The 27,390-nt window shown below is 43.6% G+C and overlaps 1 protein-coding gene across 1 annotated transcript in view; it reads left to right on the top strand.

The window, feature by feature from the left end:
- Positions 1–27,390, top strand: part of CACNA1G (calcium voltage-gated channel subunit alpha1 G) — a 282,700-nt gene that overhangs the window by 237,878 nt on the left and 17,432 nt on the right. The window contains exons 22-33 of the mRNA XM_073310526.1: positions 1,484–1,610; positions 6,347–6,472; positions 7,143–7,232; positions 8,152–8,365; positions 11,221–11,271; positions 17,493–17,644; positions 21,146–21,255; positions 22,216–22,349; positions 24,197–24,267; positions 24,540–24,618; positions 24,730–24,851; positions 25,647–25,991. Of these exons, the coding sequence (XP_073166627.1) occupies positions 1,484–1,610; positions 6,347–6,472; positions 7,143–7,232; positions 8,152–8,365; positions 11,221–11,271; positions 17,493–17,644; positions 21,146–21,255; positions 22,216–22,349; positions 24,197–24,267; positions 24,540–24,618; positions 24,730–24,851; positions 25,647–25,991 (1,621 nt within the window). The remainder of the gene's footprint in view (positions 1–1,483; positions 1,611–6,346; positions 6,473–7,142; positions 7,233–8,151; positions 8,366–11,220; positions 11,272–17,492; positions 17,645–21,145; positions 21,256–22,215; positions 22,350–24,196; positions 24,268–24,539; positions 24,619–24,729; positions 24,852–25,646; positions 25,992–27,390) is intronic.

Below are 27,390 nucleotides of genomic sequence, written 5' to 3'. Positions count from 1 at the left end.
CCTAAATACCTTTGTGAATATGTCTGTAAATGACTTGATGGCTTTTTTAATATACACAAGCTTAGTCCTCTTATTAAAATATAGAAAAATACAAAGTGATGGGGCTTTGATGAACAATGGGTCGGGGGAGAGAGGACATCCTAACTGGCTATGTGCTCTAGAAGGTGCTAATCCGGAAATAGATCTGGGAGTGACAGTGGGTTAGATTAAAACCATCAGCTCCATCTCTGGCAGTACAAGAGGCCAGAGGGACCACATCTGATATACAGTAGAACCTCAAAGATGCGAACACCAGAGTTACGACTGACCAGTCAATGGGACACCAGGTGAAACCGTAAGTAACCAATCGGGCAGCAGCAGAGACCAAAAAAGAAAGTATTGTACTGTGCCTGTGTTGTAGTTTACAGGTCGGCACATCTGGGCTGCCTGTCCTCACCCCCATGTGGGGGCAGCCACTTACAGCTAGGAAGTGAAGATGCTGGGGCTGCCAGTCCAAGGCAGCCGGAGCCAGCGGAGCAGGACCAGTGCTGGGGTCTGCGCCACTTTCGCCCCTCCCTCGGCTGGGAGGCGGACACACTGGTCTCACCCTCCCTCCACCAGCCAGGGAGGGAACGCGCTGTTTTCGCGCACCCCCTTCCCCCAGCTGGGAGAGGGACAAGCTTGCAAACTCAGTCGGACCCAGGGAAAGAAGCTGCCGGCAAGAAAGCTGCAGGTGCTGAGGAGGGAGCTCAGCTGCCGCTGGAGCCTGGCCTGGAGTGTCAGCTGCCGGAGCTGGTGCCCGAACTGCGCTTTGTTCAGAGTTATGAACATTTTGGCATTACAGACACAACCTCCCTTCCCAAGGTGTCCGTAACTCTGAAGTTCTACTTTGTATTAGATTGGAATATGGTGCCAAAGCTCTTTATAAGAAAGATACAAGAACTGAGAGCGCTGCATAAGGGGTCAAACAGAAGACAGTAGAATTTCTCAGGCCTGGAGGCAGGAGATGTGCTTTACATGGAGAGGTCACTAAAATTAAATCTGTATTCATTTTGTAATAAGGTCGTTAAAAAGGACATGACTGGGGAGGTGTAGGTAATGGAGTGGGAGAAGAAGACATGGGGGTACTCTGTAATTTTCCCTTTCTGTGAGCCTGGTCGAAAGCCCAGTGCAGTTAACAGAAGCCTTTCCACTAACTTCAATGGGCTTTAGATCAAGATCTGGGTACCTAACTCTTAATACGTATGCACTCCCACCTGCACCTTCTCATCTTCTCCATTCCACACACAAGGATCCCTGAGTACATATGAAGTTTCACCAACCTCCCTTACATCTCAGTCCCTTCATAGCATCTTGTATGCTCTTGTTTTTCAGCCACTCCCCATTTCAAACAGCTGCTTCCCAAGTCCACACTTATACCTGTGCCTCAGAGCATGGAAGGATTCAGAGAAACGTTGCAAGGACAGTGTCTAACCTGCTTCTTGTGCCTGCTTTTTCCCCTCAGGGTCATTAGTCGAGCACAAGGACTGAAGCTGGTGGTGGAAACCCTGATGTCATCCCTGAAGCCCATTGGGAACATTGTGGTCATCTGTTGTGCTTTCTTCATCATCTTTGGAATCTTGGGCGTCCAGGTGGGTTCCCTGCAGGGCTCTTTGCCTGGTTCCACTGGAATCCAGGCAAAGCTGGAAATAAAGGCAAGCCCAAATAGAGAGGAATATCTTGGTATCTTTGCCACTGTGTCCGGGCTACAGGTCTTTGAGGGGCCCAGATTAAGGTGAGTTTCTTTCTGGAGCAACTCCCTGTGCAGAAACTGAAATAGCATGACAAGAGCAAGAGCCACATTATTCCAGCCCTAGCCATGGATCACTGAGTCTTTTTCACTTTTCACTGGCTTTTCAAATGAATCGTAGGCTAGACTCCACACACGTGCACCTTAGTACCAGTGGGCACAGCAATGAGTATGAAAAATTATGGCGGTATGACTTTAACCTCTTTCCTGGTTCTGTTGGGGTGGTGAGATCTGTGGGTTAGTGGGTGGGTCTAACCCCCTTCAAGCTGACCAGTAATACAGTAATACGGCTCTCTAAGGACAGATCTACACCACAGATTAATTGTAGCGTGGGTAGACCGTGCCCTCACTAACTTTAGCTAGAGCAGATAACTCTAGCAGTGAAGATGTGGCTGCATGGACCCTGATGTGGGCTAGCACCCTGAGTATGTAGCCAGAGTTCCTAGTGGGCTTGTACTGATGTCTGGACTGCCACATCTTCATTGCTCTTGTTACCTGTGTTAACTTGATTAAAGCTAGTGCAGGTTTACTGGCACTATGAGTACAACTTAATTTGCGATGTAAACATACTTGAAAACAAACACTGACCGAGGGGGCATGCTGCTCCCGCTCAGAGTGTCAGCCAAGAGTCCTCCTCACCATGCCCCCACCATCCCCACCATGAGGACTTATGCTCTGGCTGGCAGAATTCCTGTAGCAGAACATGAACTTAGCTACACCTCAGCTGTCCTTCCCCCAGGATTAACCGGAGCAGAATTTGGGTCTATAGTTAATATAATCAGATCCCTACCATGTCCCACTAGGAAATCCCAGTCCAAGGAAACTATTCAATTCAATTCTGTCTCCTGTCTGTGGTGTTAAAGTTGGAGAGACAATGTCCCCTTTTTTCCCCAGCTTTAAACTCACGGAAAATAGAAAAAAGAAAAGGAGTACTTGTGGCACCTTAGAGACTAACCAAATTATTTGAGCATAAGCTTTCGTGGGTAAAACACCACTTCTTCAGATGCATGGAGTGAAAATGACAGATGCAGGCATTATATACTGACACATGAAGGGAAGGGAGTTACCTCACAAGTGGAGAACCAGTGTTGACAGGGCCAATTCGGTCAGGGTGGATGTGGTCCACTCCCAATAATGGATGAGGAAGTGTCAATACCAAGAGAGGGGAAATTGCTTTTGTAGTGAGCCAGCCACGCCCAGGCCCTGTTCCAGCCCAAACTGATGGTGTTACGTTTACAAATGAATTTCTGTTTCTGAAGTTTTTTGTTCAAGTATAGCCACTTTTAAATCTGTTATCGAATGTCCAGGGAGGTTGAAGTGTTCTCCCACTGGCTTCTGTGTGTTACCATTCCTGATGTCCGATTTGTGTCCATTTATTTTTTTGTGTAGAGACTGTCCGGTTTGGCCAATGTACATGGCAGAGGGGCATTGCTGGCCCATGATGGCATAGATCACATTGGTAGAAGTTTCAGAGTAACAGCCGTGTTAGTCTGTATTCGCAAAAAGAAAAGGAGGACTTGTGGCACCTTAGAGACTAACCAATTTATTTGAGCATGAGCTTTCGTGAGCTACAGCTCACTTCATCAGATGTATGCCGTGGAAACTGCAGCAGACTTTATATATACACAGAGAATATGAAAAAATACCTCCTCCCACCCCATTGTCCAGCTGGTAATAGCTTATCTAAAGTGATCATCAGGTGGGCCATTTCCAGCACAAATCCAGGTTTTCTCACCCTCCACCCCCCCACACAAATTCACTCTCCTGCTGGTGATAGCCCATCCAAAGTGACAACTCTTTACACAATGTGCATGATAATAAAGTTGGGCCATTTCCTGCACAAATCCAGGTTCTCTCACCCCCTCACCCCCCTCCCAAAAACCACACACACAAACTCACTATCCTGCTGGTAATAGCCTGTAGCCTATGGCAGTAGCCTGCGAATACAGACTAACACGGCTGTTACTCTGAAACCGGAAAATAGAAACTAACTTTCATAGCTGGGAATCCGCTGGCTTCTAAGCTGAAAGGAAAACTTGTCCCAATAGACTCAGTACAGGGTTCTGAAAGGTTCACATAGTTAGAAGTTGGTGAAAATATTGATTTCTGAGCGTTCTGCGGTGTCAGGCAATCTGGATACAATCTGCTGTCGTCATCGCCAGTCCTTGGAGTGCAGGAGCCCAAGGGAAGAGACTGGAGAAAAGTTTCCATCTCCTCATAATAATTTCTAATCATCTGAAAAAGAAAGAGATTCTATTTGATGGATATTTCAGCACAGTTTCCCCTTTTCCAGGTGAAGTTTATTTGATCTGTCAAAGCTGGCTTGGAAACTGGCTCCCAGTGTGGACAGGAGGGCTTCTGTAACATTTTGCATTAATGAATGTACTTTAAATAACTAATAAATATAACATTCAAACCCGACAGAACAAAAGGGAAGAATCATCCCATTCATGACAGTTTTTGCATCTAGATTGATGTATAGGTACAGCGCAATATCCATCCATTACACTTCACATCCATTGCCCTAAACAGGACCATAAAACTAAGCACATCCCATGAAACAAAATAATCAGATCCAAAAGAGTTTATAACGGGGAAAAAAAATCTGTCATACTGAGCTGTTTGAATTTCCTTTCTGCTAATTGTGATCGCTTTCCCCAGTGCCTCTCCCAGTCTTCTATTCAGTTGTCACAATTACACATTGACACATTTACAGCACTACATACAAACATTAGAACTGATCCTGCATTCAGCATGCAAAATTCCCAGTGATGTCAGTGGGAGTTCTGCATGCTGAATAACTGTAAAAGCAAGGCCATCATTTATATGAAAGAAACCAAATGTTAGATTGCTCAGTATTAGCCTGTTTTTTTTTCCCCATGTAAGTATAAAATGGAGATAGATAGTAAGACTCAATCTTCTAGAGTTAACAGGAAGGCAGTCCGTGCCCCAAAGAGATTACAGTCTGAATAGACCAGACAGAATAGGAAACACAAGCACAGAGAGTTTGTGATTTGCCTGGTGTCACACAGGAGGTAAGTGAAAGAACCTAGAATAGAACCCAGGTCTCCTAAGCCCCAGTCTAGTCTCCTGCCCACTGGATTGTATTGCCATGCCTGCTATTTATTGATTGTATTACATAGATTTCTGAAGCATGCACCAAGGTGGCATGTGGATAGTCATTAATCTAACTGCCAGGAGTAGAAAGTAGAAAAGACAGAGTCACTCTGAAACTTTGGGCCTTCGAGTTTCAGAAGTGCTGAGAATCTGCACCTTCAGCATGAGCTGCCAGTAAGCGTGAGCTGCCAGTGCTCAGTGTGTTTGCAAATCAGACCCTTGTATGTTCCTCTCCAGTTTATGGTTGTGTAATGGGGCCCATCTGAATGGTATTACACCCCTAGTCATGAACCTATTACACTCATAGGCAATGTAATAAAATCCATGTTCACCTTCCTGTTTAATTTGGAAGAAGCTATCTCCATTGTAGGCAGAACATGGGGATCCTTAAGGGAGCTATAGCCGTCCTAGATCTAAAAGCTTTATGGCTAAAGTAGATGTTGAATAGAAGGATGCTCTGTCCCAGGGATGCAAGACAAGATACTGTCACTCAGTAGAACAGGATTTCCAATATGGCTTGCTCGCTCAGATTTCACCATCAATTGCCACGTCCCAAGAGTAATCATGCACTGCCATTTTCTGTGCCGCTTTGCAGAATGCAACAAATCTAGAATTAAGCACCTGATACTTCTCTCGTAGGTGTAAATCAGGAGTAACCGCACTGGAGTCCATGGTTTTATGCCATTGTAAGGGAGATCAGGATCTGGCTTCAGGGAGCAATATGAGTTCATTCTTAAATTCTGGTTATAAAAATATTTGCAGAGACTTTCCTGAAGTGCAGTCTAACGACTGAAGGAGAACAGCTCTCATGCAAGGGGATTTAGTGCCATTGAAAGTTGCTGGGTTAACAGCCCTAGAAATAGAAGTCTCATTGATCCACCCCACAGGTCCAGCAGGAGAACAAGGCTCCACCCACACCACTCCTCACTTTGATCTTTGTGAATAAGAGCGTTTTCCATTTCTCTGGCGCATTCATTCCTTTTTCTCTGCCAACAAAGATGATCAAAAGGGCTGAATTAGGGCTAATTTTGTTAGCCACTCTTGTAAGACGTTTTGCTGGCAACTGGATTGAGACCACCATTTCTTATATATCACTAACCAGCCATCAGATGGTAACACCTACAAGCCTGGGCTGGATTTTCTAGTGCCCTAGAAGCAAAAGTCTGTAGAGGATAGTCCTAGTCCTAAGAGCTACCCAGCCCTCTGCAAGGAGATCTTCAAGATCAGTATCCTAAATTATGTTAGAGGAGGCGTTCAAGCTTTCTCTCAGTAGGTACCTTTGAACTAAACTGTCACTGTTGTTATGCCAGGCTTCACTCTTTGAGTGCCATGCACTAACGAAGCTTTTATCTTTAACTTGATTTGATTGTGTGGGCTGCACAGCAGGTCCTGAGTGAGCTGTCCATTCTGTGCAGGCAGATGAAGTGGATTTACCCCTCCTCTTATTCTTCTGTTTTACAGCTTTTCAAAGGGAAGTTTTTTGTCTGCCAAGGGGAGGATACCAGGAACATCACAAACAAATCAGACTGTGCAGAAGCCAGCTACAAATGGGTCCGGCACAAGTATAATTTTGATAATCTCGGCCAGGTATTACTGGAATGGTAATCTGCTTCTTTGCTCCTTTACCTCCTTGATTTAAAAATCTATGCATAATTACTTATAGGATTTTCTTACAGGGGTCTAAGCAGCCATAGTCACTCTTCACTTCATATACACCCACTCTGCATTTGTAAATTCCAAATGCAATGCTTCGAAGCACTCGCACACTTCCTTTTGGAATAAGACTAGCACAAGTAGCTTCACGGTGTATTTAATTGCTTCACTGCTGCATAATAAACTAAATACATCTAGCAGCAGGGCTTGACTAATGTGGCTGGACATCCTGTACCCAGTGCATCTCAACATCCCATTCATTTACAACTGCCGATGGAGCACATCCTTATTTTAGCAGCATGGTAGGACCTAATTAGTAGTGAGCAGTGGAGACCTGGAGGGTGAAAATGAAGCTGCCTTTGTGTTTGACTTTGTGGTTTTCGAATTAGCCCTCTTTGCTAGACCAGTGTCTGACATTGACAGGTTTTTGCTGCCAGGAAACCTTGGACATCAAAAGTTTCCTGTTGTTGGCAAGGTAAAATAGTAGCACAAATGCAAATCCCAAAATGGAGAAGGGCAAAGGAGAGTTGAATGTGACAGGTAAAAGAGAGCATCTAATTAGCTGGGTTCCAACTAAACGTAACTTTTTCCCTTACATTTCTAGGCCCTGATGTCTCTCTTTGTTCTGGCCTCCAAAGATGGGTGGGTGGACATCATGTATGATGGCCTCGATGCTGTAGGAGTTGACCAGCAGGTATGTTTTCTAGATGAATGCCTAGTAGAGAGAAGCCTCCAAAGAGGCTATGGTTTGGTTTTCATTTTGCAAAACATTGTTCGTCTTGCAAAAGTGAAACTTTGGGGGGTGGTTTGGATCTGGGTTCCATTTTATCCAAACCAGGGCGGGAGCATGACAGAGATCAGATGAAAGGTTCCAACTGGGACCCATGTCTACTAGTTATATGCTGCAACAAAACCATGCTATGACGTAAGTGTCAATAGCTCATTGTACCCACTTATGGTGCTTGAAGAAACGTCCTGCGTAGCTGTAAAATGGGGAACACTACCTATCTGAGAGGGGTTTTGTGAGCCTGAAGAGTCTTTGAGCACCTCCGGAGAAAGCTGCTACTTTGTATATGTACAGATTACTATTATTGCTGGCCTGGGATAGTTGCAAAGGATTCTGTTGCCTCACTCTTTGGCACAACAGACCATTCATGACTCTTCAGTGTTCAAGTGACTTTGGGTGCCCAACTCGTGACACCTCAAAGGAGCCTGATTGTGCTGAGCACTTGCCGTCTGAAAGTCACCTTTAAGGTGTCTTAAGTTGAGCACTCAACATCTCTAGCTGCTTTTGAGAAAGCGGGCCTTGCTGTTCTGCTCCATCTACCTCCTCAGGGTATGTCTACACTGCACTGCAGCTGGAAGCAAGCCTCCCAGCCTCCATAGACAGACTTGCGCTAGTGGGGCTCGAGCTAGTGTGCTAAAAATAGCCATGTGGATGTTGCGGCTCAGGCTGCAGCTCAGGCCCATCCAACCCCCAAACTGCAGCCGGACGTGCAACTTCCACATTGCTTTCGTTAACATCCCAGCTCAACCCTGACTAGCAAGAATCAGTTTGCTCCATACTCTGCCTGTTGCAATTCAACTGGCATCTATCTCCCTCCATCCTGTAGCCAGTTATGAACTATAACCCTTGGATGCTCCTCTACTTCATCTCCTTCCTGCTGATTGTGGCCTTCTTCGTCCTCAACATGTTCGTGGGGGTCGTGGTGGAGAATTTCCACAAGTGTCGGCAGCACCAGGAGGAGGAAGAAGCCAAGAGACGGGAGGAGAAGAGACTTCGCCGGCTGGAGAAAAAGAGAAGGAGTAAGGAGAAACAGATGGCTGGTCGGTAGTCTTTCCACATCTTTCTGAGTCCTGCTTGACCTTTGACACAATCCCCTAACCCCTGCCTAGCATCTGATGATCATTCTCCTCCAAAAAAAAGCATGTCCAAGCTATGAAATTTGCATGAAGGAAACAGCGCCATGTTAGGCTGAGCAGGAAGCCATGGAAACCTTTCAATGCCTGCATGATTTGCAATGACCTTTTCATACAGGGTTATTTAAAACCCAAAAACCCAAACCTGGAGCTTCGTGGATAGCACAACTCAGCGTTACACAAATAGTGACAAATGTAAAGATCAACAGTGTCAGACTAGGCCATAAATCCTCCAAGTCTTGAGCACTGTTGCTGATAACTGGATTCACTATTTGGTTTATTACAGCCTTGTAATGCCACAGCAACATTACCTGTCTCATTTATCAGGCAGGTTTATTTGTTGGCAAAGTAGCTCTAGGGCTATTCAAGGATGTAATAAAATAATGAAGCCATCTTATTCTAGAAATGCTTTTAAAAAACACCCTATAGATACATATCAATGAGTTTGCTTGAGAAATACAGATTGAAAAAGAATTCAATAAGACAAATTAACCAGATGAACTGTCATTGATGTGAGATAAATTGAACGATAAACTTGACACAAACTTGTGGCCCTCTTAGAATAATGTAGCTTTAAAAATTCTGTTAGCGTGATGGAAGGATGCTAGACCTACAGACTCTGTCAAAAATCTAAAAACCTGACCTTTTTCTTTTTACTTCAGTTTTGGTTTGGTTGAAAAAGCAGGAAATAACATTCAGGTCAGAGGTCAAAGGCCAGAGGTACTCTTCTCCATCTTGCATGCTTTCTGTTCTGGTTGCATTTTTTTCAAGTGCCCATCTCTTCATGGTATCTCTCTCTTGTTACCCTCTCCCATTCTGTCTCCTTATTACTTGTCTCCACTTCTTTCACATTTCATTTTTTATCTTCGACGCACGTCAGTGATGTTTAAGAGTCTGTCTCTGATCAGGAGCTTGTGCTAGCAATCTGAAAGCCGGTAATGTTAACTCTGAAAGGTTAATAAAGTTGCGATGAGCTTAGTTATACTACTGCAGCACAAATATCACTAACTAAGGCTCCCATTCAGAAAGCACTTAAGCACATGCTTAAGTCCATCCCTTTGCAGCATGGCTCTTAAGCATGTGCTTAAGTCCCATTGATTTCTATGGTAGCTAAGCACAATGCATATGTGTTGTCCCAAATATGGTGCTTTTCAGAATCAGGGCTTAACGCCCTGATCCTGCAGTGAGAATGGCATGGCCAGAGCTCTGCAACTGCACAGCACCCTATTGCTTGCACTGCAGGATCTGGCCCTAAAGAAGGAATATTCTAATATCCTGGGTACATTATAGCATCTCCAGATTCCTGCTCAGAACTGTGGATCAAGCAAAGAAGAGACTGTAACCAGTTCCTTTCTGGGTGTTACAATGAGCCCAGTGAACTTTGGGAGATGTAAACAGTACTGTGTGGCTCTTCACCCAGTGTGGACGCAATAAATAAAGCTCATAGCTATGGATCTTATCAGTCAGCCTCAGTTAAATGGGATACAGCTGATATATCAAAGGATTTTTTTCCCTCCAAACAATTAATATGTATAGAAAGCGCTTTAGGGTAGTCTGAATTCCCAGACACAATTGCTGAGTGACAGCTGCTGCTTTAGAACATACAGCTACACGCTGGATGCCAATGTCCCTTTTGTATAGTTTGGTTTTGGAAAGAAAACATTCTAAATGTCATTAGAATAAATATATATAGATATTATGAATGACCTTATTTATAATGCTAGGAGAAAAAAGATGAATCAGACATAAGGCTGGTCTGGGAAGGAATCACAAAGCATCCTTGGAGATGTGGATATTTGCATTCAGTTCTGTAAAATGCCTAATTAAAGAGGCAATCGCCAGATCGTCTACCAAGGAACAGAATACTGCTGAGTGCTAAACTTCCTTAAAAAAGAAAGACATGAAGCCTTCCAAAGAGCTTTAGAACAAAGCTTTTCTCAGTTCACATTCAATGAAAATGTTGGTTTTGACTGGATATGTCCAGTTTTACTCTCAATGACAAGTAGGTGTCATTGCTTTGCTTTTCCATCTGTAGTTGTAACTGGTATGCCATTTTGGGATAAGGGGCTCACTTCTACCCTCAGATCCATGATAGCAATTCCATTGCAGTCATTGGGGTTTCCTTTATGCCGAAGCTGGCCTTGTCACTGAGTTTTTGTTGTAGCTAATAGTCGGAATTAGTTTAACTGACTGCATGGTCGGTTTTTTAAAATGCTAGTCTATTCCTATATTAGGACAACCTGCTGCATCTGAAAAAGAGAAACATGTGGGCATACCAATACAGTGCTTACATGACAGATGCAGAACCTAGTTGTGTAGTATGCAGGATTGCAAGCAGCATATTGTGCTAGGGTGAAATTCAACCTCTGCCAAGGCTTTTGCATAAATCCTACTCAAACCCTGTCTTGAGGACTAACTAACTGATATATAGGTCTTATGCGGGGGTGAATTGGCCCTAAATTTTTAAGGGGGCAAAGTTCTGTCAGTTAAACGCTGCAACCTCATAGAGTCCATTGCGGTAGCACTGGCATAAGTGGGAGGAGCATCTGGCCCTTAGTTTTACCCCACTGTATCAGAGGGGGCAGGGATAGCAGATTCCACTCACCATAAAAGATATCTAGGAGAGAACATTATTAGAACTTTTCGGGCTACAGCCATTACAGACCTGTCTAGTTGACAGGAGAACTGTAGAAACGGTTGAAGGGGAATGAAACTCTTGCCGCGCGTCCTGCCAGATGATTAATGTCGTTTCATTCTTTTAGATCTAATGCTGGATGATGTAATAATGGAGAGCTCAGCCAGTGCAGTGCAAGGTACTGGGAAATCTTAACGTCTCGTCTCACGTGAATGGCAGTGCTGTGTAACTAACGGCTGGCCAATGCTGCTGTGAGGCATCCCACTAAACTGTGCGTGTGGTGGAAGTCTTGTTTGCTTACTTCATGGCGCAGGCATATCATTTTTAAGTGGCAAGTCTGCAGACCTGACTCAGGCCAGGCACTTGCAAATCTTAATTTACACCTTTTATCAGAGGTTTTTTTTTTCTGTTTATTTTTTAAAATCATTTTTCCGGTCCTCATCCAAACATTGTCAGACTTTTTGTTTTTGTTTTTGAGAATAGTGACTGGCTTTTGAAAGGGGTCCTGTGTTGTCCACACTCACTTTCTAACCATAAACCATTAGGAGATTCTGAACATTCTTCAGCGGTATCTCTGGAAGCCAAATGACCCAGCTAGAGTAGGGTATTTTTCCAGAACTACCTTGTTGCATTGCTAGTATTCCAGTAAGAGAAAACCGGCTAACCTGAGTGAAACCCAGTCCCTGTGCATAAAGCTAGTGCATAGACCTAAATTTGGAAGTGGGAAATCTAAATCAGGGGTAGATTTCATCCTCCATGCTGTCAAACTTGCAGCCACAGGAAGTCCCCAGGTTATTTGGTCCAGCTCAATGAGGGACCAGTAGAGAAGATAACAGCCTTGGGTAGGGCACAAGTTTCTTCACACCAGCTGAGAGCTCTGTGCAGATACCTTGAGCACCTTGGGGAGGTGTACATGTGCCATATATGGACAAATTCTCTGTTGTGGATCTCAAGGACCTTCCCCCATCTGGCAGAGCACAGCTGTATGAAGTAAGTTGTAGGGAGGTCACTCACTGAATTCTGGGTTTTGGCTATGGGCCCCACTGAATGGCCTTATTTCTATGCTAATGGGATCCTTAGTCAATGGAAGGTTAGCCATTAACCCCTGATGAGCTGGGGAAGGAAATGTGAGGTTAGCAGAAGTGAGCTGTAGCTCACGAAAGCTGATGCTCAAATAAATTGGTTAGCCTCTAAGGTGCCACAAGTCCTCCTTTTCTTTTTGCGAATACAGACTAACACGGCTGCTACTCTGAAACTTTTTATTCTCACTGTTATTTCCCTACTAGAGCTAATGGAAACTTTTCAAATTGTAATGATTTTTAACCAAATTTTCAGATTTCAGTTGGGAAAAAACATTTTCTTGATTTCTAACCAGTTCGATTCACACCACAGCCCTGTCTGCAGAAAGAATGTTTAAGTTTCATTAGTAGGTACAAGCCGTAGTACATCAGATCTTGTAAGTCAGGTGAAACAAACTTCAGAGTCCTGAAGAAGACGGGCGAACTTCGATTAGACTTGCTAAGAATCTAATCTCACCCTCTCCTATCTACTTAACTCACTTCTCCTCCTTTCATTCATTACTCACCAGAAGGTGCTTCGGGCTTCAGATCTTTTCTCTGGTTTTGTTTTTGTTTTTAGTTTTTTTTAAGATGCAGCAGCTTTGATCTGAGCAGTAGTTCTTTTTTTAAATCATGAATTGTTAAGAATTGTAGTCTGAATAATTAAAGATTTGTTTATATTGAAATAAATGCGTAAGTGCATTCAAGGAAAATTACGTGTCCATAAAACCGTTCCAGTGAAAGGACAGCCCTGTTTGAGACAATGAGCCCTGATCCTGCTGTTCTCAGTCAGGCAAAACTCCGATGGAAAATCAATGTTGCTCATTCATTGGTGAGAAATAACTCAGGCAAAAGGAGCATCCTAATCTTCTTATAAAGTCCTGGCTGAAAATGACCCAACTTGCTTTAATGAACCTGAATCTCCTCACCATTGCCACTCCTTGTGTTTTAATTTCCTTGCCTTCATCCTCTCTGTTATTGCTAGGAGTCCAATCCTCCACCCCTTAATCAGACATCAGTGCCTGGGGAAGGATTGAAGAAGCAGGCCCTAGGTTTTTTATTTTTGTTTTTGTTTGTTTTTTAATTTGGTTGTGAGCATCTTCACCACATAAGACCTCTTCCGGTCGACAAGAGCTTCATCTAGCATTTTGTTTGTTTTGTTTTTGTTTTATTTAATGCTTTGGTCTCATTCCAAAACTGGCCATTATCCAATGCAGACTCAGAAAGAAACGTATAGTTTACCTTTAAAACTGTGTGATTGTCAGATCTGTGCTTTTGTATTTCCTTTGTTGTCTTTTATTGGAACCAGTATTATTGAATGTGCTTGTGCTGGTCTTCAGTCATCAAAGTGAAAGAATAGAAAGTTCTCTTTCAGAATCGTTGTGTGATGCTAGGGAATCAATATTGATGTTTTACCCGTCAAACCGTCTGTAGCATGATGAGAAATCCTAAGCTGAGGACCCAGAACTTCCATATGTCTTTGTATTTTACAAAAGGCTTCCTTTATCTTTATGTGAAGATGAGATGGAGTACTGTGTGTCTGTGCTGTTTACTGGTGTGTAGTGGAAATTACTGTTATTATTTTAGATCTATCACAGCTGGAAACTTCTCAGTGGGAATAATTTATCATTTCCATTTTGCTTTAAAAATGCCACTCAATGTGATAAAAGCTGAATAAAACAATGTGTTTAAATGTAGAAGTTCCTTCAGTGCAAAACATTTTAAACCTAATTCTCTCAGTACAGTTTGTAAATCCAGCTGCTTAATGTGTTCAAAGTTCACTGTTTTCCTGCTTATATCCCCAAAATAAATGTAGACCTTTACAAAGAAATGCATTCCTTCATGGAACTATACCACTCTTGTGAATTCCAGTTTCCACTGGTGGTGCCGTTCAGCGCTGTTCTACTCTGAAAAGCGACTATGGAAAAATGGCAACTTCCTACGCTCCAGGGATGAATTCAGAGTCCAACCTGGTCTCTCGCTGTGTTCTATTCCCACTAGCCCTACTGAGTGAACACAGCTATTAGAAAGGGAACTGGATTCTCTTCTGGCCCCAGCATCCTCAACAGTATCGTTTGCTGAATTCCAAGCCAATCGTTGGTGCTGTGCAAGCCAGAAAGAATGGAGCGTGACTTTCAGTTATGATACTGGCAGTTAGAAAAATCACTTTTATGCATACACGGAGCAAGTGAGTCACTGATAGTAAGAATCAGTGAATTATGGAATCACTTTTCAGAGGGCCGCCACACTTTAATAGTTACTTGTTACAAGCACGGTTTAACTAATATCCAAGATTATGAGGGAACCGACTCCCATTGGACTCATCAGTTCCACTTCCTGGCACTTGTTAAGGCAATCCTTTGTAATAACGACCCCACTGCATGGCGCATATATCATCATAGGACCCCTCTTCAGGAAGCTGTTTGGATGAGGGCCACTGGACATGACCAACTAAAAACAAGTACCCATAATGTTGGGCACCTGTGACAATGGACTCAGCTGCCCATCAGGCTAGAGCATCATTTCCCAGGATTAGTAGGGAAATGAGACTTATGAGTAGATTGCCCGACCTTCATTGTGTTAGCTGATCTTTCCAATTTAATTGTATCTAAATATTAGAGTTCATTCCTTTTCCTATCCCACTTTTCACCCAGCCACAGCAAAGCAGCTTGATTTAGAACCTGTTTACCTGCCAGATTTGTCGTGGGCTTTTGCTGCATCTCGCATCCTCTTGCAGTCTTATTCTGCCATTTTTTTTTCTTTTTCTTTAATTCTCTGTGTGTCAGGAAGTGATCTAACCTTTCCAGTAATAACCTAGACTAATCTGGAGCTCTTGTTGTTCTTGACACAGTGTATTGTAACAGTACAGTAATGTGGTGTTGTGTTAGTTGTGAGATTCACCACCTGGAGCTTAACAGATGTCTGTATTTCCCAAGATGTTGGTATTGTTTAGATTTTTTTTCTGCAATAAATATGAATACTGCTGTTTGATGTGGGCATGGAATTTACACCTGGAGAGTGCCAATCTGTGCAAACCATCTTAAATATGGCTTTTCTTGCTGATGACATAAAGAAGCAACTGCTCTGTTCAAAAAGTTCCCTGCCTACCTCGATACAGTAGCTATTAATTTGTAGCCCACAGGCAGCATGGTATATTTGTTTGTGGTTCATTTCAAGGTAATATCTGTGTTCCGCTAATATGCATGACCAGCATGTTGAGAAAGGAAAATAAGTGGTAGTATGATTTATAAACCGGGTTGAGAAACCGCCTGTTAATAACCTTACAGGCGGGGGATAAAATATTTACAGTCTGTAAATTAGTAGTGTTCCAGATGTGTCAGTGACACTGACTTTCAAATTCAATCAGGAAAAGCATTTGACATTGCAAAGTCCAGGGCCATGCTCACTGAAAGGTTAAAAAAAGGGAATATTTTGGGGAAGGTTTGGCAACCCTGTTTATAAGGCCATGCTGTTACTAGTCCAGATGCAGGATCTCTGCACAAGTAACATTTTACAGCCTCTCTGTAAATCCCTGCTATATTCTAAGAGCTGCAGTGCTATTCTGTGGGATTTGGAATGACCTGCCAATCAAAGCTAAAACATTTGAATTCCAGTATAATTATTCATATGTAAATCCACTGCAAGAAGAGGCAGAAATGTTGACATTTTCCTTTTTTGAATGTGAATTATTCAGAAACCTAAAAGAAATCAGTGATCAAATTATGATGGTGTTTCTTTTTGCAATTATAACCTGGTTCATAACTAGGCCCTATTGCTAACTTAATTGTATTCAAACATTTTAGTTAATTTCTTACTCATAATTTAGCATAATGTGATCAAGATATCGTGGCTTTATGGATATTTATGCAGGGATTTGAGATCCCTGACAAAAAGCCGTGTGAGTCAGCAAGCCACCGGTTTGGCTTTTGTTAAGTGCTCAATAGATTCAGCATTAAAATTTATTTTATAGACCTTTTCACTGCTGTTATGCTTTTGCCCTCCAGTATAGATCGCCTTCCGCATATTGCACATCCAAAAGTTAATATTAATACTGCCTTTTATTTTATGACACTTGAGCAGAATTTTGGGAGTTCCAAACCCTTACCATATAAGCTGCTAAATAGTTTGTCTCTGGTTCTTAAGCTTTAGGGGAAAAGTCTGTCTCAGTGAAAAAACAAAAATTCTGTGATTTTTTCAGGAGCCCATGTCATGAAGCAACGAGCGTACAGTGATGTTAAACCTGTGGCTTTGGTTGCAGAATCATTGGCTATCTACACACCAAATTATATCCCCAGCAAAACTTTAAATTAGTTTTCCCTCGGGGTAACTGATACATATAGTTCATGGCTTCATTGTGCCCAAATTTCTATTTGGAGTAATGTATCAAACCCTGCATTTGTTCAGCAGTGCTAAATCTCAAGCCATGTAATTCTCTCAGCTCAATAATTTTTATAACCAGTTGATTATCTAATTATGAGAATAATATTATACACTGACGTATTCAAGACAGTCCTTTCCACTTCAATCTGCCTTATAATGCCTCCTTGAAAATTGTGCTGAATTATATACTCAGCCTTGGCATTTCCTCATTAGAGATTAGGTGAGTAAATTAGTTTATCTCCTGGAACATTTAGGGTCTGAAAAGCATGTGTCATTCCCAATGCAACTGACTGTGGAAGTAAATCTAACAGTGAAATCTACAATTCAGTAATTGTATATAAATGGAGAATTATTTTTCTAGACATTAAAGTAGACTGATCAGTTTTCCACAGTATTTATTCAATGTTTTTCAGAGTTCTGACAGCTGAAGTGTCAAATTTTGTCTAACCCCATAATTCACTGCAAAGGAGATAAGATGAGTTTATTGCTGTCTCTTCAAATAAGACCAATAAATGAAGGGCCTGTGTTCTCAAAGCCATTGTCAATACCAAATTTGTGCAGTATTTGATTATTGAACGGGCTCTTCGGCTGCTGTTTTTGTTCATTTATTGTTTTTGTTTCCACATTAAGTTAAAAAAAAGTAGGGCTTTTTAATTTCTTTACAGTGAAACAGTTCCTGGAGCCCACAATAGTCCCAGCTGTACTCACTTCATCTCTAATACTAAAAGGCTGAGTATTGTGCATGTTACATTAAAGATGTTTAAACGGATCCATGTTGTTGGTAGCCTTGCTACATATTAAGGCTGGTAACATACCACCCAGGAGCAAAACCCAAAGCCTTATTGTGATCAATGTGGAAAGCCTCAATTTTGGAGTTTGCAAAGGGAAGGTGAACTCATGTTTAAGAGACACAGAGTAATGAGCTGATCTGCCTCTCCACTCTTCCCGCCCCCCATTTCAGAAGCACAGTGTAAACCCTACTATTCCGATTACTCTCGCTTCCGGCTCCTGATCCACCAGATGTGCACAAGCCATTACCTGGATTTGTTCATCACTGGAGTGATCGGCCTCAATGTGATCACCATGGCCATGGAGCACTACCAGCAGCCGAAGGTACCGGGAGACAAGGAAGCTGGCAATAGCCAGTGATAGAATGGGGAAAAGAAATGGTCTCAGCTTTCACTGAGTGCTAGAGATGGGCAGAACCAGGGCTGGTTTGGTTTTACAGAACTTCATCTATTGGGTGATAGTTTTGCATGATCAGCATTGGTGCCTTAGCCAGTGAGGCAATGTGGTGGGAGCAGAGGAGTGGGAGTTGGAAGTTCTGGCCTCTGTTCCCAGTTTTACTGCTTGAGTCCTTAACTAGTCACTTAGGGTAGGTCTCTACAACCATCCGGTGGTGTGACTGCAACACACGTAAACACAGATCAAAACTAGCGCAGGTATCAAATAGCAGTAAAGCTGTGGCAGCCTGGGCCAGATGCTTAAGTATGTGCCCAGGGTCCCAGGAGGGTGCCTCTAGCCCATGCTTCCCTGCTATTGTTCCTTGAGCTGATGAGGTAACTTCCCTCTGTACCTCAGCTTCTCCATCTCTTACCCACCCTTTATAAATACTCTAAGAACGTTAAAAAAACAAAACAAAACAAAAAACCTACCATAGCAGTAAAAGTTGGGATGAAAATTCCTCTAGCCAGTTGCCAGTGATTTTTTTTCTTGAAATCTTCTCTTTGACTAAGTGTTTCTATGGTAACAGTCAGTAAGAAGACTGTAATCTTTCTGGGTCAATTCCTGAAATCTTTACCCATGCAAATCTCCCGCTGCTCATGTCTACACTAGAAAAGAGGTATATTTGAACATACACGTTATAACTACAACCACCTTGCCTATGCTAGGATTTTAACACCTTATCTAACACTTATTAAAAATGCACCTTTCCTCATGGAGACATGGCCAATGGGAGATTTGCCTCAGTGCCTACCCACTACATTCAGCAAGCAGATACATGTAGGGCCTGATTTTCAAAGGTACTGAATACCATTGCCTTCAGTTGGAGTTATGGCTACCCTGCATTTCTGAAAATCAGACTCTTAATCTATTAAGCGTGCCAGGCTCCTGTATCTTGGGCCTGTTCCGATGGTAATAACAACCTGTACTGGGAAGATGACTGCCTTGTGCCGAAGAAAGAGATGGAAATGGCTGCCACTGCTGTATAAATTGTAATTCTTTTTATTAGCTCCTTTCAAAATGAATACATGCAAATCACAATAAGGGTGAAATATTCTTTGAGGCTAGACAGGACCTGCATGACTAATGTAAATAACAAGTGAAGGGGAAAAAAGACGCGTGCGCACACACACATCCATCCATCATAAGCTAGCCGAAGAGTAAAAGGGCACAAGCCCAATTTCTTTTTCCTTTGCAGGTCACCTTTAAATACACTGGGAAGCACATTATGAGATTCAGTCACTTTCTGATTAAATCAGTCATTAGCGAAGAAGCTTGTATTAGAATTACTCTAGGGCCTGTGCTTATTAAAGTCATTTCACAGTGACATTTTTACTTGTATTATAAAAACATTCATATTTTTCCCTTAAGGAAAGTAAAATTCTTTATCTAAGACCCCAATGTCCTATGTGTACATAATAATGTAAGAATGGAAATAGTCGTACGGAGGTGAATGGGATTACCTGCCTGACTAAAGTCATGCATGTGCTTACGTACTTTGCTGAATCAGGGCCCCGGTGACTAAATCCAATCTGGAGTTTGATTATTATCCTGGAGATGTATAGACAGATAAATGTGCTTAAGAGCTTTATATCCAACATCATAATTCACCAGGATGGTGAACGGGATTGGTAATGGGATATGGATGGGAAAGGACTTTTGTCATCAGGACACCAGTCAAAATCCAGTACATATTCCTGCTGAGTAACGGCCACTTTGCAAGCAGTGCTGCAGTACAGAGAGAGGCATACACAGTTTGAACAACTATTGGTCAAATTCTGCATTGGCTAATTACATTCTACTGGTGCAGTTTTGGCTGGGCAGAGTTAAACTCTTCTGCAGTGTTGCAGTGAGCTATTTAATAGCTGTGGCTTTCTTCCCCAGATGTGGCTGCATTTCAGTGTCAGGTGAAGTGATTTCTCTTGATCGATATTTGGGGTAAATTGTGCCATGAAGCCACAATCTGACTGAGATGCATGAGAAGCTCTTGGTAGACGCAGTGCCTCCTGGGGAGCGCAGCTGCTGCCTTTGGAGCAGGTGCACTCTCTGTCACCACGGAGCTAGCTCTGCTTCACATGAGAGCGTGGGACTGGCAATGGTGCTGGACTTGGACAATCCTTTTTGGCCAGTTAGACTGCGGAGGATTGCAGCACTGAAAGCCACAGCACCATAGAATCACAGGACAATGGAACTATGGCAGTGCTCAGCCCTGGTACAGGGGCAAAATGTGGGAGAAAGGGCCTTGCTCTTTCCCCATCACCTCTTTCCTGCCCAGCGATGGCTCGCAATCATGGCATTAACTTGTGAAACGTCTGATGATCCTTTAAAAGCAACTGCCATGACCCACCTGGCCTTACATACCCCTTGGAAACGCATCCAATTCTATCATCACCTCTTGAATTACTTAGCAATAAACCACGGGATGCCATGATCTCACTAGCAGCTTTCTCACGGAACTTTAATGACACAATCTTTCACACCCTAGCTCAGGATCTGTGTAATATTACCCTCCCCCACATCACCTCCCAATGGCCCGTACCCAGCTATTGCTGTCACACCTTTCAGCAACAAGAAATATGATGCACATTGCTTACAAAGGAAATCTAAGATGCTATTACCACTGCCCTCTTTTACCAGTATGACCTTGGGAATAAAACCACTTCCGCCATTAGTTCGCAATCGCCTGTGTAATAGGTGCCCTGCTGGCAGTGATGACTATCATTAGCAGCAAGGTTGTGACACAAGCAAAGGGGAAAGAACTAGGGAATTCGATATTGTCTGATGCTTTATCCATATCTTATGCCTTGCTGTGAGCTCAAGGTGAGGCACTAGCCATACGGCTAATTTCCTGTTGCTTGTGCCAGGATTTGGACAAACCTAGGGCCAGACTGTGGCTCTCACATTGGTGCACGAGGGCAGGTGTGGTGCAAAGTGCCTTCCCCTGGCCTTGAACATGCAGAGCGCTGGTGCACAAGGCCTTTGCACCACTTAGGCCCACGGATGCAACAGTTCCTTGGTGAATCACTCTCATCTAAATGGTCCTTAAATGTTTTGCAGACTACAGACGGCATTGTTCCCAGCATCGAGCAGTCTCAAGAGGGGCCTGAGTAGTGCATAGGCTTTGTGCAGGCCCTCTGCACAGGGGTGAATTGTACAGGTGCTGTGCACAATTGCAGCCTCTGCACCCTCTTAAATGCAGGGACTTCTCCTTACTAGTTCCTCCTGGGACTGAAGGGAGCAGAGAGAGAGAGGGGCCATAACCCTGATCCCCTCTCCTTCGTCAGTCATCAGATATTTCTTATTAAATGTATAATTCTGGTGAAAACAGGATGGCAGCAAAACCGTCCAGCCAAGTCAGCAACTAACCTCAGCTTTGTATCCATGTTCCAGGTTCTTGATGAAGCACTGAAGATTTGCAATTACATCTTCACTGTCATCTTTGTCTTGGAATCTGTTTTCAAGCTGATTGCCTTTGGGTTTCGCCGGTTCTTTCAAGACAGGTAACAAAGATTAAATCCTGCACGCCTGTGACAGCAGCAGGGGCTCAATAGATAATGGGCCAAATTCAGGGGTGGTGCAAATCAGGGCAAGCTACTGCTTTATATGCCTCTTGCTGACATACTCACGCCTGATGTGTAACTTATGTCATGAGTGAATTTGGCCTTGAGACTTCCTTAGGAGTTGCATAGGGTCTAAATCTAACCCTGAGTTCTTGTTGTTATATCATGAAACGAATTCTCGCCTTACCAGACAGCTGGCAAGTCTGATCTTTCTTCCCACTGTGGACTGGATAGAGTTGTCCTGGTGAGATCAACAGACCAGGAGGAACTGCAGACATTGGCCTCTGTTGGCTTAGGATGAGCTGTAACTGAGTTAAGATATTTATACATTTAATATTGGCCCCCCTCAAACCTCTGACCTCGCATTTTTCATCTTCCTCAAGTCAAATGTCAAGAGCATTGGATTCATGCCAGACTTCTTCCCTAGAGAAAATCATTCCTCCCCAACTTCTAGCTAGTCTGACATCACTGTTGTGCTCATCCTATCTACTCAAGACTTTCTAGAGGGCCTTTCATCGTGGTATAATCGTGGTATGTTTCCGTCTGCCCAATGTGACTGTGTTACAGTGACTGGACATTGGATCAAAGCCTGCAGTTCTTACTTGGACACAACTCCTGTTGAGTTCAGTGAGAGCCTTGCCAAACAAAAGGCTGAATAAAGTTTGTAGGATTTGGCCTAATGTCTGGATCATCGGGTATAAGCCCAGTCATGGTTTTATATTTTCTTTGGCATTGGCTGATTCCATAATCTAAAAATAATGGTTTTTGTGCAACTCCCCTCAAAGTTTCAAAAGTTTGTGTCTGTGAGCGTTAGCACCACTGACATGACTGGAATTTGTTTAAAACAAACCAACGCACACTGCAAATACTTTAGTAGATGTGATTTTGTGTTGTCTTCAGATGGAACCAATTAGACCTGGCAATAGTGCTGCTGTCTATCATGGGTATCACTTTGGAAGAGATTGAGGTGAATGCATCATTGCCCATTAACCCCACCATTATCCGGATAATGAGGGTGCTAAGGATTGCTCGAGGTAAGACGGAGTCAATGTGAAAATCATTTTTATTTGAGGTGCAGTGAGCAGTTCTGTCCAGGACATGACTGGGAAACCACTGCATGCCACATGCCCTGCTTAGTGCACTTTGTTCTGGCATCCACAAACTGTAAACAAATAAGAGAACAAAAGAAGGGAAAACATCGCAGAAGAGCCAAGGAGCTGAGCCAACTGGCCATGCATTTCTTAAGAGCACTTGCAGATCTAGATCTTCTTAGAAAAGAGAATCCACTGTGAATTTCATTGATGGGTGAACCTGGAAAAGCAAACTTTGGCATGCTCATGAAATCAAGTATGTCTCAAAGATCTGGAAACTAGATAGGGGTTTCAGGGTGCAACACAGCCATAAGCTAGAGAGTTAAAACCCCCAAGATGGTTAATAAATTTCATTTCCCTTTTCACGTGACCTCTTGGTATTGTGTGAGACAACGTGTCTACTTTGCTTTGTATCCAGATGTACCCTAGCGATGATGATGATGATAATACCTACCGCATCTCTGAGGCTTACTTAGTTAGGGTCTAATTTTCAGAAGAGCTGAACACCAGGAGCCCCAACTGATGTCAGTGTAAGCTGCAAGTGCTCGACACCAGGGCCGTCCTTACCCATATGCAAACTACACGGCTGCATGCTGCTCCAGCAGCCAGCCCCATCCCCGGGCCAGCTGAGCCAACCAGGAAAGCTGCCCCCGCTCCACCTCTTCCCCAAAGCCCCCAACCCTTCTCCGCCCTAGCCCCGCTCCTACTCCATCCCTTCCCCTGAGCTATGTCCCAGGGGACCGCATCAGGGGTCGGGCGCGCCCCACACTCACCAGACGAGCTGGGGAGCGGAGCAGAGCAGAGAGGGCTGGAGCCAGGAGGGCTGCGTAGGGTACCACAATGTCTAGGGACGGCCCTGCTCAACACCTTTGGAAATCGGGCTCCAAATGTTTGTAAAGTGCTTTGAGAGCTTCATTATTGTCATGCCAAGTTATTAGCATTATTATTATTTATTCTAATTGGAACAAAGAAAGAATGGAAATAGATGAAATGTTTGGGTTGGACTAGATGACCTTCTGGGGTCCCTTCCAACCCTGATATTCTATGAAATGTAGTTGAAGCCAGAAAGGAAGCCTCAGAAGAAAGGGAAACGTCTGTCATATTAGGTACATTTCAAAAGGAAAAGCATATGCAGTTTCCGCCTGGAAACTCAATCTTACAGACAAGGGCATGCAAAGCAATGCCTGCGTAAATCAAACATGAAGGTAGGCAGCTGCAGAACTCAGAAGGTAGTTAGTCCAAACCAAGAGGAAGGAAAAAGAGATCCAGGGATGGTAACTCAGAAGGATATTTTCAGGGTTGTATATTTAGTACTGGATTCAAGACCCAAATAGGAGAAAACCCTAACGGGCCAAATTTCATCCCTGGTATAGGCCCCACTGAAGACAATAGGGGTGAATTTGGCTTCCTATTTGTTTAGCTGTAAGCAGAATTCTAAAGGAATGTACATCTGGTAGTATCTTGACCTTTCTAAAACTGTTTACTTCCCTCAGCAGAAGAGACTGTCAGGAGAAAAGGTCATTCTTACATTCCTAGCATTGTGTCAACATTACCCAATTCAGAGAGAGCAAGAGAATGGTGATTCTTTCCCGAAGCCTCAAGAGGCTACTATTCACAGGATTCTAACAAGCATCTGAACAATCTAGAGCTCTATAACGAGGCCTTGAGCTTTAGTTGCTAATGGAGAGCATGTGACGTGATTTCATGCTTGAGGGATCTTCCTCTCTAAAAATCTGTGTCTCCACAGTAATGCTGCAGCAGTAATGTTATGAACCTATCATTTTCTACAGTGTTAAAGTTACTGAAGATGGCTGTAGGGATGCGAGCCCTGCTGGACACAGTCATGCAAGCACTGCCTCAGGTAATTCATTGCCTTCCCAGAAAAATCTCATCAGGACCAGAGCTACATTCTTATTGCAGAAGGCTGCTCCTGGACCTTCCTCCTTATTTTTGTCTTCACTGTCATTGGAAAATTGCATTTCCCATTAGAAACTCAGTCTCAGATGCTATCCAGGTCGTATCTGCCCTCGGGCGGCTTAACTTTTGTATGAAAGAATACGGGGAGAAGCAGGTCTGGAAAAAAATCAACTAATGTTGTTGTCCCCCACCCCCCATTTCTTTTTCTCTTTCCAGGTGGGGAATCTCGGTCTTCTCTTCATGTTGTTGTTTTTCATATTTGCAGCTCTTGGAGTGGAGCTATTTGGCGACCTTGGTAAGTTCTCCACAGACATAGCATTGCCGGAAGCAGGAGGAAATAGTTACATAGAGGGGGAAGGTGAGCGAGCTCATTGTCTAAATGAGATTCTTCTGGTTGATCTCACAGAATGCGATGACACTCACCACTGCGAGGGGCTAGGGCGGCACGCCACTTTTAGAAACTTTGGGATGGCCTTTTTAACTCTCTTCCGGGTCTCAACAGGAGACAATTGGAATGGGATAATGAAGGTAAGAGATCCCTGGGGAAGGAATATTGATGATCATTTCTAATGTTACAGGCTGTCTGTCACTGTTTCAAACCAATAACAGGGATCAGCTGGGGCACTCAAGCTGGGACGGCCCCTGCACTTGTTGATTCGGGGCCTGGGCATTTTCTCAAAGCAATTCTTTTTCCTCTTGCCTGACAGCGCCTGGGTTTGCTGGCCTTCAGATGCATTGTAAGTTCCCAGGCTTTTCCTGAGGTGGTGGCTTGAGGACAAGGAGGGCAATACAGGGAGTTTTCTATGGAGTGACATTAGTTCAACTGAGTAGCTTGTTTTGTACGGGGAACTAGAGGCTCCAGTAGGCTCGTTATTTTTCGCTGGAGCAAATAACACAACTGTGCGACTGATGAGGTCTGGGTCAGTTAGGATAGTTGCACTTTGGCCTTGCAAAATGGCCTTTCAGAATGGAGAATCTAGGATAAGCCAGTCCTCTGGGAGTATAAAGGAGCAGACAGGCGCCACCTGTTGGAATGCAGTGAGACTAGTTGGTGTTTTCTCTGAGCCTGTGTGCAAGGCAGTATTCCCATCCAGTGTCACATCTGACTCCAATGAGTTAGGTTTTGCTGGGGGGTCATTTGCTCACCTAGACAGATCTGAAAATCGTCCGTGAAACTAGTCTGATCATCTGTGTGTGCTCAATAGATGGTTAATCCATTTGGGCCTTATGCGGGAGCACTGAGTGATTGGATGGCAGGATCAGGCCTTCTTCGGTTAACTGGAGCTTCCTCAGTTTCCATAATCATTTTCCCCCTATCACCAGGACACGTTGCGCGACTGCGACCAGGAGTCCACCTGTTACAACACAGTCATCTCGCCCATCTACTTTGTCTCCTTTGTGTTGACGGCCCAGTTCGTCCTGGTGAACGTGGTAATTGCAGTGCTCATGAAGCACCTGGAAGAGAGCAACAAGGAAGCCAAAGAGGAAGCGGAGCTGGAAGCGGAGCTGGAGATGGAAATGAAGACTATCACCCCAGGCCCAATCCCCACTTCGGACCTCTTTGCATGGACAGGCGGTAATGGTGGAGAAAGGCCTGAGAGCCCCAGAGGATGTACCAATCCTATGCAATTCAAGGTGGATTCTCAGCTCTCATTATTTTATCCTATGGTGAGAATCTCAGGTGGAGGGTGAAGAGCAGGTTGGCCTGCATATTTGCTAAGGGAGGATATGCACGAATTCCAGTGAAGGAGTGAGTGTACAGTGCATTGGGGAGTTGTATTCCTCACTATCTGTTGACTGAATTGCTGCATGTTTTGATAATCTATGCTACAATGTAAAGATCCTGACCCAGTCTTCACACCAGATTGTCACTTCTGCTCAGGTGCAAAGAGCTCTGTGTCTGTTCTAGTGATGGGCCCAAGCCACAAAGTTCAGATCTGGCTCCAAATTTGGGGGATGTTCTAATCCAGGGTTTTGGCTTGGGGGGGTGAGGGGGGAGAAATAAATTTTGCTGAGTTTTTTTTTCTTTTAAATGCTAAATAAAATGTATATTTTATATAAACTAAGTTTAATATTTACCCCCTCTCGGAACCAGTGCTCCCAGGGAAAAGATTACTTCAATAATAGGAGAATATTCTGAGGGCTCGATCCTACTCCCATTGAATTCAATGGCACAGTTCCTATTGACTTTAATGGTGCAGGCTCTGGGCCATAGTGCTGTAGCTGATGGTACTACACTGCTTATATTTGTGAGCTATAAATGAGTTCCACTGGTCTCTCAAAAAAAGTTTCTGAATGGGGACTGGGTTAGTGAGGGGATCCAGACTTCTCCATATTTAGTTAGTGGGGCCGTGAAGTACAATTACATAAACACAAGAATGGTCCAGTCTTTATTCAGATGCCCAGATAGCTGCAAGATCTGTAACTGTGTTTCATGTTTACACCCACCTATCTAGCTCTTTTTACATATAAAATAGAAAATCTTGAGTTTCACATAGGTGAATGAAAAGACGTCTATTTGCCCTGTTTACAAGGCAAACTAATGTAATGAGTATTCTTATGGCTGAAAAACTCATTTGTGATCTTTAGGAATGAAGACAGAGTAAACTCTAAACTCACGTTCAGTTTCTAAGCCTTTGGAAAATGTCTCTCGCTATTAAAAATCACTGAGGTATGAGATAGATCCCAGAGCTGTCCTGACAGCACAAGGCAACGTGATTCAGGGTAATGTGGGGGACCTCATTGGTAAATTACATCTTACTGCTCCTTTACAAAGAAACACTGTGCCTTCACCACCCCCTAGCCCCCGCCACTCCCCCATAGACAGACACATCCACACCCTCTGAGCACATACTGCACACCGCAGCTTTTGTGCTTGGGGAGCGATGGGCTTGATTGTGCCCTGTTTGGGTAACACTGACCAGTGCAGTACCTAGTCTCAGAACCTAACGTTCTCTCTCAAGCAGAGAGCTGCAATCCTGCCCTGCTGCTGTGTGGTGAGCAAGTGTATAGACCACATCCTTTCCTCCACACTAGAGCATCCCTGTAGCAGACGGCAAGATTTTCT

Source organism: Lepidochelys kempii, chromosome 14 (assembly GCF_965140265.1).
Source record: "Lepidochelys kempii isolate rLepKem1 chromosome 14, rLepKem1.hap2, whole genome shotgun sequence".
NCBI lineage: Eukaryota > Metazoa > Chordata > Testudines > Cheloniidae > Lepidochelys > Lepidochelys kempii.
This window is presented reverse-complemented; position numbering and strand designations above follow the sequence as displayed.